Source organism: Dendrobium catenatum, unplaced genomic scaffold (genome assembly GCF_001605985.2).
Source record: "Dendrobium catenatum unplaced genomic scaffold, ASM160598v2 fragScaff_scaffold_215, whole genome shotgun sequence".
NCBI classification, from domain to species: domain Eukaryota; kingdom Viridiplantae; phylum Streptophyta; class Magnoliopsida; order Asparagales; family Orchidaceae; genus Dendrobium; species Dendrobium catenatum.
The window spans coordinates 140,462-156,178 of record NW_021318677.1 but is presented as its reverse complement, the minus strand read 5'-3'; the positions used below and the strand labels follow the sequence as shown (position 1 = coordinate 156,178).

At 32.9% G+C, this 15,717-nt stretch overlaps 1 protein-coding gene across 1 annotated transcript; it reads left to right on the top strand.

The window, feature by feature from the left end:
- Positions 1 to 352: 352 nt before the first annotated feature.
- LOC110105757 (autophagy-related protein 13b) lies at positions 353 to 9,356 on the top strand. Its single transcript, XM_020835376.2, has 3 exons — positions 353 to 2,130; positions 2,489 to 2,649; positions 8,856 to 9,356. The coding sequence occupies exons 1-3, from the start codon at positions 685 to 687 to the stop codon at positions 9,229 to 9,231; spliced, it is 1,983 nt and encodes a 660-aa protein (XP_020691035.1). The 5' UTR covers positions 353 to 684; the 3' UTR covers positions 9,232 to 9,356.
- The last annotated feature ends 6,361 nt before the right edge of the window (positions 9,357 to 15,717 follow it).

Below are 15,717 nucleotides of genomic sequence, written 5' to 3'. Positions count from 1 at the left end.
ACGTTGGTGACAGATTCTGGCACTGGCGACAAATGTTGGCATGACGGACGGATTGAGCTCGAAATGACACTCGAGCAGCTCGAAAAGCTTTTTTTTTCCTTTATTGAGCCGAGCTCGAGCTCGACTTTTGAGTTCAACTCGAGTATGAGCTCAAGCTCGATATTTGACAGTCGAGCTTAATTCGAACACCTTTTGAATCAAACTCGGCTCAGCTCATTTGTATCTTAACTCGGCCTCTTATGTCGCAAGGGATCTTTAGCGGTTCGCGTGAGGCGGTCGAGGCCCTGGGGCTGGGACCGGCTCGAACTGGTTGTTCGAGTTGGTTTTTTTTTGGGGGAAATCTTCGAGTTGGTTACAGTTACGCACTAACGTAGACTACGTAGTTTCAACTAGCATATCTCCTTTCACTGCTATCCGTCATCGCGGCAGCGAATGAGTTCCTTGACTTTCCAAATTCTTTCTTTGCGCGGCTTTTGCTCTGCAGTTTCTGAGTTAGTAACTGTTCGTCTTTCCGAAATCTCCACGAAATTCGTCGAAAAGCATTATTCAAGAAATTTCTCGGCTTTTTAGGGTTTTCAAGGATATATTGGTTGAGTTTTCAGAAGTAAATTGAAGCTTTCAGTGATTATCAATCCACACACACTCACTTTTATCAGAGAGCTTGTTTCAAGCTCTCGATTCCATATGGCATCATCGCCGTTCAAGTCCGCATCGGAGCCAGCCGTACTGGAGAAGCTTATCACCGATTTTTTCGCCAAAAGTGTACATGTTATTCTTGAATCAAGGTCTTCTGCCCGAAACTACAATGCTGAGCCTTTCAACTCATCTCCTTCCTCCTCGCCTTCATTGAACATCCGGCCAGGGGAAAAACGGATCAACTTGGCCCTCAGAGACTGTCCTACTGCCCTAGAGAGCTTTGATATGTGGCGGCAGAGCAACCTTGAGCCATTGGTTCTTGACATAGTCTTGGATCGTAGGAAATCAATTCGGAATGCGAATTGTGCTTCTCCTGGTGGGATTTTTGTGCGGAATCTCTCTTCGGGACGAGATGAATTTGGCCGTCTCAATAGAAGTGAAACGATTGTGGAGAGGTGGATTGTGCAGTACGAAAGTCAAAGTATAAGTCAACCCGGAAGGGAATCTTCTTATCGAGGAAGTAAGAAAGGTAGCAGGGCTACATACCATTCATCTGAATTCCAGATCATGTACAAGAAGGCTTACAGAAAGATCATGGTTCTGCTTAGATCTCTGTATGTTATGGTTAGGCTTTTGCCGACTTTTAAGCTCTTCAGGGATCTCAATGCCTCGGGTCAGGTACACCCATATATACTTTCTCATAGAATTTCTTCGATTGCTGAGCCATTCAGTCGAGAGGAAGATGCTCTGATGAGCCAACATGACTTTGGGCAACTTGAATTTTCTTTTGGAAAATTGTCCATTTTTGTTGCCTATTTGAAGACACTCGAGGATCTGAGCTCAGGGCCTTCCACTCCCATATCTACAGAATTTATAATGGATTACGTGGGGAGCCCAGTGGTCGATCCTCTGAAGAGGTTACTATCCCTTCCTACTGCTGGATCAGCACCTTCACATGCTTCATTTAGCCGACAGCATAGTTGGAGCAATGATCATGAAGAAACTCCTTTTTCTCCTACTCCATCACCCACATATTCTGATTCTCAAGCTTTGTATCATAATTTAAATCCCTGCCTCCCCCCTCGTTATATTTTGCCTAAAAATTCTACCACGCTATGCTCCATCTCATGCGTTTCATTTGCTGGCAATGCAAAAAATATTAGTGAGTACTGGCCCTCACCGCCATTTTCACCGTCATCTTCTTCCCCATCTAGTCCAACCCATCCATATAGTGCCTTTTCGCAGTCGGAGGGTGCTTCGGTTAGCATTCCGTTACCTTGGCAGAAAGGAAGTGATGGAGGTCAAAATCAAGGTCTGTCTCCATCTCCTTATTATAAGAGCAAGAGGGAGGGAAGGCCTTCTCAAGTAGATACCCTTCGAGCTCAAGAAAACACAACATCTGCTCTTAAAAAGTTTTCACCAGAAAATAAGCCGCAATTAAAGATTGAATCCTCAAGGTTCATGGAGTTTCAGACTAGTATGGTACCACCGAAGGTATCAATCATCTTACATCTTAGTTTAGGGTCTAAAACATAAAGTTCAATAATTAAACACTCACCCATTTATTAATTTGATCAATTGATCTACACCATAGTTTACTTGTGTGGTACCACACATGTAGGGTTTATTCATTTGATTACCAGTGTGACCTAGTATTCGTAGTTTAATCATTTTTGTTCTGCCTAATACTTGAACGCTCAAACTATTAGTTAATCTCATCTTGTAGATCTTATCTACTACACAAAGTGTTATTGCACATAGTGTGCTTTTAAGCCAACAATAAACTTGCACTTTCTACTCTAGAATGTTGTTCATATCTGCTTTTGAGTTGGTTTTGAGTCTTCCGTTATAGATTGAATCTACTGGGAGAGAGCTCAACAGCTTGAGAACTCCGTACAGTCCACCACAAATATCATCTAGAAGTTCAAGCAAGTTGTCTTTCATGGATGAGTTTGATGACTCTGACTTTATCTGCCCTTTTGCTGAAGATGATGAGGTGTCAAATTCATTCAGGTATTCTCTTCTGTGCTCAAATGTGAAGTACTCATATTCTTCCCGCACCTGAAATTCTAAACCTGATGCAATATGGTGCCATGTTCCTTCTATTTCCTTATGATTAATGTGTTATATAACTACATGGCTGTAAAATTTATGAGATTTCTTAAGAAAACTCCCAATAATTTGATGTTTCTATAAGAAATGATGATAGTTCTAAAATTTTGTAAAAAAGGTTAATTTTATATCTTATTTTGAAAAAAGGGCAATAAATCATACATTCCAGGGTTTCTTAAAACCTTAGTATAATTTGTTTTGAAAATCTGACATAAGAACTCTAGTAGTATTATCATGTTTTTATAACAAATTGTAGTATTAATGCAGGATTTCGAGGAACCTTGACGTATGTACTAGGTTTTAAAAAATAGCCTGTAGAGCTTTCCCTTAGAAAAACCTGAAATCCTTTCTGCTGGGTCTAGCCATTATTTAGAGCTTGCTGAGGATTCAGAGCTTGTTTTCCCTAGTTTAAAAATGCCTAACTTGTAGGCTAGAGTTAATTTTTCTTTATTTACAAAATATGATAAACGATTGTTCTTGCTTACAAAGTTTAAAACTATTGCCTTTTTCATAGAAGTACCAAACTCTAGGTAGTTTTATACAAATTCCATATTTCATTCCTGACCTTTTGTTGTAGATGAATAAAAAAAGAATAGTGCTGATTTTCATTTTAGAATCTCTATGCTCAAAATCTAATTTAGTTTGCAAAATGACAGTCTCCTTCAGATAAAATTGGTGCCCTCTATTTCTGTATCTATTTATTTATATAATAATTGTCAAATTCAATTCTAAAATTTTCAATTCATGCATAATATAACATAATTTACTCTATATAAACCATCTTATTTAGGAGATCTAACGATTGATCAACTGAACAAATTTACCAAAAACGTGCTTACTACACTCAACAAGTCAATAGAGCAAGAAAACATCATATTATGAATTAGTCAAGTGAAATGTCTTCATTTGATTCAGATTTTTGATCATGCATTATAAGATTCCACCATGGCCGAAACAATTAATAGCATAGGTGACCAATCTCACTCTATAACAGGAGATGTGATTGTCCCTACAACAACAACAACAACATCAAGCCTTTATCCCACTACGTGGGGTCGGCTACATGAATCCTTTTTCTCCGTTGTGTCTTATTAAAAGTCAAATTCTCATTTAAATCTAATAAAGAAAGGTCATTCCTAATATTTTCTAACCAAGTCTTTTTAGGCCACTCATCCACCTGAGCATCCTCATCTCTGCCACACTTAACTTAGTATTATGCTTCTCTTTTAATGGCCAACATTCGGCACCATAAAGCATTGCAGGCCTCACTACCATCTTATATAATTTTCCCTTAAGTTTGAGGGGTACATTTCTATCACATAACAAGCCCGATGCATTCCTCCACTTCAACCATCCAACTTGAATTCTGCTGATAATATCTTCATCTATTTCACCATCACTCTGAACAATAGATCCAAGATATCTAAAACGTGTACTCTTATTAATGACTTGATCGCCCAAAGTCACGATCCCCTCACTAGGTCTATTACTACTAAAATTGCAATCCATATATTCCGTTTTAGATCTACTCAAGCGAAAACCTTTAGACTCTAAGGTTGACCTCCATAATTCAAGTTTACCTTCAACTCCCTCTCTAGTGTAAGATTAATTTATGTTAATCCATACCAACAATTATAGCAAGGGAAAGTACATTTTGTAGATATCAAGTTTAAATAAAAACATAACATTAAATTATGAGATTACATAATAATCTTAGAAGTTCTTTTATGCTACTGCCTTATCACATCACTACTAGGGATGCAAGCTCGGATTATTCTTAACATAGGGCCAAACGATGTATGCCCTTTCTTCCAAAAAAATAGTACAGGCAAACAATATATTTCTAACCTCTAAATAGACCATATTACTAACACATAGCACACCTAACTCAAAGCCTACAAGAGAATCCTCTAACTAGTCAACTCATGAAAAATCTAAAGGCATAAAAATAAATTTTACTTTGCATAAACCTCATCTCCAACATTCAAAGAAAGCACAAGAGCTAAGTATCATCTCTTGCTAGGCACACCTTTAAGATTAGTGGATGGTGGAGTAATGAAACTAATTATGTGCTTACCTCATGTCTGCATCAGTCTTGCAAGGTTTTGATGTAGGGAAGATTGATATATATATATATAATCGTTCATCTTAGAATGCTTTATGCTAGATATATCAAGCCTAAAATAAACAAAACTATTTATCCAATCCATGAAATCTAGTATACGATCTCACTATTGATTAGGGTTGTAAATGAATCAAACATTTGACATGATAATCATAGCTCAATTGAATTAGAGTTTGTTCATGATCACTTGATTAAATAATCAAACAAGCTTGAACACTTTTAGAAATACTCAATTATTAAATGAACAAGCTTAACTAATTTGTTACTTGATTCATTTGTGATCATGAATAATAATTTTTATAGCTCTTGATCAAGCTCACTCAAAAGATTAAGACTCGGTATAAAGTTAATTTTCCTTACATATATGTATAGAATAAAAAAGATAAAAAAGAAATCCTCAAATTGAGAAAGTTAAAATAGTATTTAATTAAAAAATCACATCATTTTTTTCTTATTTTTAATAATTATCTTAACATCTAATATATTTTTTTAATAAATTAAAGAAGTCTTACAAAATGTTAATATCTTTCAATCTTAAAAATATAGTATTATTAAAAAAATTGATCAGCATACCTCTTCGATCCCACGCCCACACCCATTTACTTTCTCAGCTTATGTCTTGTTCTATAGAAATTGCTCATTTACTATCTTTTTTCTTTAGTTTGACATTTAACTTGGTACTCTTTAAATTGTATTACAAAACTCAATTGTTTGCGCTTGTAACTCACATGAGGGATATGCTAAGAGTTGGTGGGATTTGGTGAGTGATTCGAGTGAATATGCTGGACAAGATCTTAAGGCTTGTTTTACAAGCTCATTAAATTAAAATCTTTTTTTTTTAAGCTCGATAAGCTTGGCTTGACAAGGCTTAATTTTTGTTTTCAAACGAGTTACTCGTTTAAATGTCAATATGTAGAAATTGAACTAAGCTCGAGTTGAGCTCAAACAAAGATAGAAATGGCATGAATTTGAATGAACCAAACTTCAATACTATCACAAAATCTCGAATCAAGATCAAGGAGTTCTTGAATAAAGTTTTGATAAACGAGCTCAAGCTCAAACAACCTTTTGCTTTGCTTGGGTTTCTTTTGTAGCCCAATTGTTGATTACTTATTTTACTTACCAATCTCATAATTAAATCTACTTCCTAATCTTCCATAGTTATACAAGCACGCCCTATCTAATGTTTTTAAGAGATTTCAATGTCATTAGAGCGGAGGTGGAATGTTAAGAATTGGTGGAAGGCTAAAAAATATTATTGACTAGTTTAGAATTTTTGGCAGATTTCTAGTTGAATTTTTTTGGCAGTTGAAGATTGAACTTCTTTGATTAAAAAGGGCTAGAATCTCCTAGTCAAAGTTTTGGGATATTATTTAACTTATGATCTTCATTTTAATCAATTAGATGTGTGCTTAAGAAATTATGAATTTTTTATGTGGATTGGTCTTACCTGGTGAACAATACGAGTTAGGATTTTGTGAAAGGGGTATGACTTAATTTTTATGAGGTTTGAAGTGCGTTAAAACTTTAGGAAGGTGGTTGGGGATAGAGGAGAATAAACAACATGCAAAAGAAATGATTTGTTATGATTTACAATCCTTAAAAAAGTTGGCACCATTAACTTTTTATAGACACAAGATTTTGTAAGAGATCTTATTGTTTTTTATTGGATTAATTAGGGATAAATAGTACATAGTGTTACAGAAAAAAGAGAAAAACAAAAGAAGATACACTAGAATTTCCTTTTCGAGATTTGATTCTTAAACTATCATGCAACTCCTTAAGCTCTCTCTATTTAGAAATAAATAAAATCATATGAATTTAAAGGATTCAATTAAATATTAGATGTTTCTCTTGAATCCTTAATTTAAGGCTTTTAGCTAATTGATATTGTTCCAAAATAGTTTTTACGTTTAAAATATTATCTTCAAACCTCATATGGTCAACACTCCTACTTAAAAAAATAAGATTAAAAAAAAAAAAAACAAGGCACAATTAATTTTCATGATATTGAACCTTTGAGATTGATCTTGTGAAGGCCTCCTTGTTTATCTTGCATCAAATGGTCATTAGAAGACTAAGGCTTCGTTTGGGACGACTTTTTTAATGCTTTCTAAAACAGCTTGCTAGTACAAAAATTTATAGTTCAAGAAACTTTTGTACTAAAAAATTGCTTTAAAAAGAAATAAGAAAGACGTCCTAAATGAAGCCTAAATAATGTTGATATATGTCCCAACATCGATAAAGTTATATATTCATGAAATAAACACATATAGAGATAATTGAGGAACCCTTTTTTTCTTAATTGAGGAACCATTAGTATCATAACTAGCATGCCTTAGGGTAAAGACATCGAAAATAGCTATGTCGGTTAATTTTTCTTCGCTCGAAGCCTTTTCGTTATTTAAAGCAATGAAATGTTATACTGAGTCAATGAAAAGGTTACATGTACGCAAGCATTCATAAGGAACTTGCAATAGAAAAAACAAAAGACAATACATTGGACCCACATAACTTAAAAGTTAAGCGATTAATATTTATTAATGCAGATAGAAGCAAGCCCGCATTCAGCCACCTGAGAAGTTCAGAAGGCCAAAGTTATCATTAGAGTTATTGTGTCTAACTTGGAATCTAGTAAATTTTGGAGAATGTAGAAATTATTTTTTATTTGTGCCTCAACCTAAAAATGTCATTAATCAATGATGGAATATTATGAGCCAAATAGCCAATAACAAAATCATCTGATATCTATAGTCACACATTCATGCATATCATGCATGACCAGAAATTTAGATATTTCACATGTAAGGTATTAGCTATTAGGTACACCTGGTTGCACTATCGATAGAAAATGGGTTTAAGGCCTCCCCATAGGATCCGCCAACTCCTACAAAATAAATTAGAAGGAACTTGTCGACAAAGCTCTAACGTTAAAATGGCATTTGAGTGTTCTAGAAACTCATCTTTCCACATCATATCATAGAAATGTATATCCATTGATGATTAATTACGAGGTAATAAACATAAATGGTTTAAGTTACAATAGGATTTAAAAAGTTCAACAAGGTTTTAAAACTAAAGTTTGGCTTGCTATTGTGTTTGAAGCTTGGAAAATGATTCATTGCATCATTCCTGTTGTGAATTCATATTTTTTAGTGATCTACATTCATTGTATTATTCTAGTCGCATTAAAAATCTCAAAACCTTAAGCCGTGCCTCAGATTTGTTTTTTTTTTTTTCTTTTTAATATAGAGCACATCCAATGATTTCTTTGATAAAATATTTCAATTTCATGATCTACATTCAATGCATGATTAATTCCTTAAACTTTTAAACGAATTTCTATCTATAAAGAAAGCTTTTTTATCTTTGTTAACATTCCTTAATAGTGCATAGATAATATGAGCAAGTATGATGCCCTTTTACCTGTTGTGTGTGGATACAAATTTCCATATAACTTTTCCTTTTTTGAAACTCTCCCTATTTTGAATCCCCTTTTCTATTTTCCCTCATACTCCCTTTGGTAAGGGAAAAGGGAAAGCATACAATTGTTTGTATAACATAAAAGTATCAAAATTCACTTTCTGGGGAGATATTCTAGCTGAAAGCAACATGCAACGGTAATCACATAAAAAATTAAGCTCACCGGTTGCTTATTTTGATCCCATAACAAGTCTATCTTGTATTTTGTAACACCCCCATAAGTTTAAACTTTACAAACAAAGATATGTAAACTTCCCACCGATGTATTACTTTAAATTTTTGTAGTGGTTTTGTAAATATCTCATATTGAAATTTAAAGTTATTATCTGCTTCCGTTTGATGAGATGAATGAGAACTGAACTGTTGGATGTGTCATAAAGATTATCAAATGTTCAAAAGTATTGTATGATTATATGATGAAATGTTTATGTCAGTAATACTCCATATACTATTAAGGGGTACTATGAGATGTTACATATTTAATATGATGCTTTCATAGGGTTGAATCTGCCGTCAGCAACGATTGTTTTGCTGAGAACTTGTGTCCTAAGAAGTCGATGGCCATTAGAAGATCGCCAGATGCAGCTGTTGGTGAGCTTGTATGGATGCTTAGGAGTGCACCACCACTGCGGCTTAACAATTCCAACCCATTAAGATCAAAGCAAGTCTTCAAAGATGAAGTTTCAAGCCAGAAAAACCTGCAGGGCAGGATTGAAAATACTAAGGAAGATGATTTGAATAAGGTTGATGGTACTTTGTGTTTGGATATTACAGCTTCAGATCTCTTCAAGTCAAGGACTGCTGCTGATGCATTTAAAGAACTCCAGACATATAAGAATATCAGGGAATTGATACTTAAGCATGGTGGATCCTGAGGGCGAGATTTTGAATATATTGCAAAATCATATTCGGGAGATGCATAAAAGGCTGTATGATTTCATTTTATTTGTGTAAATATGTACGTCGTATAATTTTACATTAAGGTTTCGTTTGGGACGGTTTTTTTACTGTTTCTTAAAACGAAGTTCTAGTCGCATTTTTGTACCAGAACTCCGTTTTAAGAAGCATTAAAAAAGCCGTCCCAAACGAAGCCTAAATTACCAAATCTCATATGCTGTTTAAGGCATGTATATTCCTTCGTTTCGTTTCTTAGAAAGGGTAGGGTGCTTAAACCACATGATTAACACAAAAAGAACGTTAAATGTATATTCTGCTAAAATGAGAAAGACTGATTGGTCACTGATATGTCATGTTTTAAACCATTTCCTAACCTATGTTTCATAAAGGCATTTTAATTCTAGCTTTATTAATGACTTTTGCTGAGACTTTTAATCCGATTATTGTTTGTGATATCATGATGAAATTTGATATCTGCTGCTCAATCTTCTTAATGAATGGTAAAATCAAGCTTCAGGAGCAGTCAGAATAAGAACAAGGTAGATGCACTTTGAATCAGTTGCATAAAAGCAAAAGTGCTTTATTAGCCATGTGAAATAATTCTTTTTTTTTTTTTAATTATACTGTTATCCTCAGGTCCCAAGCCCGGAATGAGAAAATGTAGGTAGTTGATAACTAGTGTAAAATTTGTAGAATAATCATAACATGAATCATTTAATACATCGTACTAATATTAGGGCGTTCCGTGGAAGTGATGCATTATATGGGTTGAATACAACAAAAAGTGTACAAGGCTTGTTGCCCCAGTGCTTGGGTGCAATATTAAATAAAAAAGGGTTCTCATATTATGAACGGATGTTGGTAAAGAAGTTAATTTAAAAATCATAATTAGGATATGAATTTGTAATATATGTATCCTAATAGGCAAAATAATATATTTAATAAATATTATGATTCATTGGAAGATGAATATTATATATATTCAGAAAATTAAATGGGTTGGGAAAAAGGCTAAGGAGATTGATAGATTACGATTGAAATTATGGTATTCATGTAATAGTCGTACTAAAAATGATATCGTTGTAATTATTAATAAGAGCTTGAAGGATAATGTTGTATAAATCAATAGAATTGGAGAAAGAATTATCGCTCTAAAAATTATTATTGATGCTAATATTATTAATGTTATAAGTGTTTATGCTTCTTTAGTAGATTTAGATGTGTTCAAATATAAAATTTTGGAATGATTTGAAAGAATTAATATAAATGATACTTTCTGAAGAATAAATTTTTATTAGAGTAGATTTAAATGAACATGCTGGTAGTGTGGTAGAAGATTTTGAAAGAATTTCTTGTGGTTATGAGTTTGGAGCGACTAATAAAGATGATAATATCATATTAGATTTTGCTTTAGTTTATGATTTTATAATTGTTAACGCTTTATTTAAGAATAGAGAAGAGCATCTCATCACTTATAAGAATAGATATAATAAAACTCGGATTAATTACTTTTTTATTAAAAAAAGGCTATTTAGATTGCAAAGATTGTAAAATAATCTTAAGTGAAAGTATATGCATCAAATATCATTTATTAGTTTTGAACTTTAAGATGAATGAGTGAAAAATTAAAAATAGATTAAAATATCATCTTATGATTATATGAGGTTATTTAAAAAACCCTAATAAAAATATTTTGAGTGTAAGATCCAAAATCTTAAGATTTGGATAGTTCATGAGGAAGCTAATGTTATGTGAAAAAAAAAACTAATGAGATTAAGAATGTTGTAAGGTATGTACTTGGGGAATAAAAAAAAGCTCTTAATTTTAAAAATAGTTGGTGGTGGAATAAAACCATGCAAAAAAAGATAAAAATTGAAAAGCTCTATTATAAAAATTGGTTTGAATGTAAAAGTTTAGAAAATTTAAAAAGATATAAAGTGGTCCATAGGGAGTCTAAGAAAACAGAATGTGATGCAAAAAAATTAATTTTTCGTAATTTGTATAATAAATATGATGTCTATATAAGTTAGTAAAACAAAAAGATAGGAAAAGTAAGGATTTAGTTCAAGTGAAGTACATTAAGGATGAAGATCAAAAGGTATTTTTTTTAAATGATAGTTAAAATAGGTGGATGAGATATTTTTATAAACTTTACAATGAAGGCTGTGAGAAGATGATTGACTTTAGTGTCCTTAGCACCTTAAATGAAAATAAGAATTTTTATTTTTATCGTCGTATTAGTAAAATCGAAGTTGGAGAGGCTTTAAAGAGAATGAAGTGTGGAAAAGCAGTATGACTTGGTGATATTCCAATAGAAGTGTGAAAATGCTTAGGAGATCAAAGAATTTCTTGACGTACTAAACTCTTTAATAATATTTTGAAGACTAAGTAGATGTTAGATGTGTGGAGAAAGAGTATATTGAATTTTATTTTTTTGAATAAAGATGATACACAAAAGTGTTCAAATTATAGATGAATTAAGTTAATATGTAATACATTAAAATTACGAGAGAGAGTAATTGACCATAGGTTATGACGTGATACTACTGTTTCTCAAAATTAGTTTGGATTCATGCCGCGTAGGTCTATTATGGAAGCTATACATTTGCTAAAAGGTTTTATGGAGAAGTACAAAGAGATTAAGAATGATCTGCATGTGATATTTATTTATTTAGAGAGAACATATGATAAAGTTCCATGAGAAGTACTCTCGAGAGTTCTAGAAAAGAAAGGAATTAATAATGTTTATATTTAAGTTATTAAGGAAATGTATAAATAAACTATTACTAGTGTTCAAACACAGATTGTTTGACCAAACATTTTCCTATTTCAGTTGGATTACATCAAGATTAGCTTTAAGACCATATCTTTTTACAAGAGGATGTACCTTGGTGTATGCTTTTTGATAATGATATTCTTCTTGTTAATAAGACTAGAGAGGTAGTTCATGAAAACTTGAAGGTTAATCTTAGAGCCTAAAATTCTTCATTTTAGTAGATCTAAAATCGAATACATTGTGCAATTTTAGTAGTAATAAATCTGGTGTGACATTGAGTGATCAGGTCATTAAAAAAAGTGCATGTTTTAGATATCTCGGGTCTATTGTTCAAAGCGATGGTGAAATATATGGGGATATTATTAGTAGAATTCAAGTTGGATGGTTGAAGTGGAGGAATGCATCGAGGCTGTTGTGTGACAAAAAAGTACCCCTCAAACTTAATGGAAATTTTTATGAGATGGTAGTGAGATCTGTAATGTTTTTATAGCACACAATGTTAGCCATTGAAAGAGAAGAAGCATAAAAGTGAAGTGTTGTAGAGATGAGGATGCTCAGCTGGATGAGTGGCTTTACACTTAGAAGCAAAATGCGAAATGAGTATATACTTAAAAAGGTTGGAGTAGCTCCAGTGGCAGATAAGATTATAAAGAGTTACCTTAGATGGTTTGGTTACATAAAACATCAGCCTTCCGATGACCCTAATATGAGAGTAGATTTAGTAGATCCAACCTATGTTAAAAAAGGTAAAAGTAGATATAAAAAGTCTTGGTTAAAAATATTTAAAATGAATTTTTTATTAAATTTAATAGAGAGTTTAACTCTTAATATGACACACTAGAGAAAAATAATTCATATAGCCTAGATCCCACATAGCGGGATGAAGGCTTATTATTGTTGTTGGTTCTACAAAACAAGGTAACCTACTAAAAAGTTCTCAAGGAACCCCTGTCCAAAAGGTCTAGGGCCAAACTAAAAGCCTTGAAAACTCCTGCAGACAAATTTATACATGATTTGAGCTTAAGCAAGTTTGTACATAACACCATAATTTTGCTCAACTCCATTAAGAGTCTTGTTATCATAGTAGACAAGCATTTGCTCTTTTTTTCCCTACTTTATATTAGTATTGAGCTTATTGTCAAGTCACTAACTTCTTGTTCAATCAGCAATGGTATGTCCAGGTTAAGATTGCTATGGGGTAACAAAGAAGCCAATTTTGTTTAAGGAATTTGTATAATTCTCTAACTTTTTTAGTACCTTGCAAAGTGGAGCTTTCTCCTAACTAAGAGATAAAATGGCTCAGACCAGCTAACTTTCAAGCCAAGTTTCAAACCTGCTTTACCTAGCCAAGGGAGTTCATATCAAGTACTGCTTGAATTTTGTCTAAGATGATGTAGATACCATCTTGAGTTAAAAACATTGAACCTCGTATTGTATATCCTTAATGCTATGAATGTCTTAGAGAGGTCTTGAAAATGCCTGGTCAAACTGATATTTTTCATGAGAAGGACATCACATGTATTGAGGTTTGTATTATTATATTGAAGTCACCATGAACTTCTTTGCAATGCTACTTATGAACCATTTCCTCTAGTGATTGCTTCTATAATGTCAATATTTTTTATCTGCTCAAATTAGTTAGTTTGAATGTGGCATGTTATTTTTCATGGCGCTACTCAGTTAGAAATTCCTTTCGGTGCCTTTTTCAAATTATTTTATCATTAAGAGTTGTTGATTAATGACAATCGTTGGTATTATGACAATTTGCTTTTTATCCCTCTTGTGAGATGACTTTCTCATTTGATTTTATAGTTCATTTAAAGAACTCTTTTGTATGCTTTTTAATAATTATTATAAATCTTGAATTTTGTGACTAGTGCAAGACATGCGAATAGCTTTGATTACACTATAGGTCTGGAAAAATTATAACGTGCGGGTTTGGATTCGTCCGGAGACCAATAAAAATGTGTCACGTCGCCTCTAAAAAATGTACCACCCTCAGTACCGAGCACCGAACCGGACGGTTCTCCCGTCCAGTGTCTACACAGAATAATCGCTTATAGGTCTGGGATGGCAAACTGCCTTCATTGCTAACAGTCAAGAGTTAAAAAGCTTGAAAAGAAGCTAAAACTTGCTAACTATAGCTGCAAATCAAACAAAGCTTGCAAGGGTGACTAGCCACAACTTGCAGAAAAAATGAACCATAAAGATAGAAAATAAAGGAAAGAGCAATTGAAACAACTTCAAAGGATCATATCGATTGTAAGATTGTCATTATCGAATTCCTGTAGGAACATATTTATAACTCTGTTGGTATTTCAATCATCTGTTCGCATTTACACTTTCTGAATTTAACTTGGTAGGAATCATGAGAAAGCATACGTTGTGGATTGGCACATTCATCAGATGATTGATTGAGCCTGTCGAGGGTGCCATAATGTCAAATTTTCAGGTTGAAAAATCTGCAGGCAAGTTATTAATTATATCACACTTTCTTTTGTTTTCTCTATTTTATATGCTAATATTTTTTATTCATTTGATCATATTCTATTCTTACAAGCATTATTAGTCTGGCAACTTGAATATTTTTTTTTTCTTATTGATGGGATAAAATATAAAACTGATCAAGCTTTGCTTCTTCTTTTAATAGGCAATCAAGAAAGAGTTCTGAGTTGAGTTGGTTTTATTTGGGATAATTTTCTTCCTGCTTTTTAAAATAATTTTTTAGAACGAAAATTTCGTCATAATTTTTATACTAAAAAGTTGCATTAGAAACTAATAATGAATCTGTCCCTTTTTCTTTGTCCATGCTATAATAAGCAATCAAGTAATAATCCTGATAAAACATTACTTCAATCATTTCTTTCAGGAAGCTGGCCGTTTCTTTTTTTCATATATAAAAAGTATTTTCTGCATATATTAAAAAATTACTTAAACGTGTGAATTTCTTTAAGTTGAGTATCTTATAAATATAGGAAGAGATGTTGGTGAAATATCATTTAAATTTGGTTATCATTTATATTACAATCTGATGGTAGTATTGTAAATATTTTTTGCAAGTATTTGTGTAAATGCATATTTATATTTGGAGCATAGTGAAAATAATAAAAAATATCATGTCATATTTAATGGTGAAGTGTCATGATTTAAAATATTGTAGGTTGAATTAATACAAATATGAAATATCATTATGATATCATCACATCATTCAAATTTTATTAAAATGATTTTAATATTTATTATTTGTTATTTAGAGAGAATATTTACTAAATACTCTTGTCCCGACTCCCATCAAAGAGATATGGAGTAAGTATGATTAGGTATTTCATTTGAATATTCAAAAAATATATATCCCTCTCCCGGGGAACTTTTATTAGGTCAAGACACCTGACGTAGCTCTACATTTGGACGCTAATAAAATGTCGTCACGTGCACTTACTCTTTATCCCACGGCCCGATAACACGACCCGGACCGAAACCCGGTATTACTATGTTCTTGTATTGTTAGGTATTGCTCGGTATTACTAGGTATTGCTTGACAATAACGAGATATATCGCTCTTTCAAGACCAATATCGAGCAATACCGAGCAATAAGTGCCAATACCGAGCAATACATAGCAAAACCGGGGTATTGCTCGGTATTGCTATGTATTGGTCTTAACATAATGGTATTTCTCGTTACCGAGC

Excerpts from the sequence above, each read along its gene's own strand:
- LOC110105757 (XM_020835376.2), top strand. The coding sequence starts at position 685 with ATGGCATCATCGCCGTTCAAGTCCGCATCGGAGCCAGCCGTACTGGAG. Across the intron at positions 2,131-2,488 it reads CTAGTATGGTACCACCGAAG|ATTGAATCTACTGGGAGAGA; the intron begins GTATCAATCATC and ends CTTCCGTTATAG. Across the intron at positions 2,650-8,855 it reads GAGGTGTCAAATTCATTCAG|GGTTGAATCTGCCGTCAGCA; the intron begins GTATTCTCTTCT and ends ATGCTTTCATAG.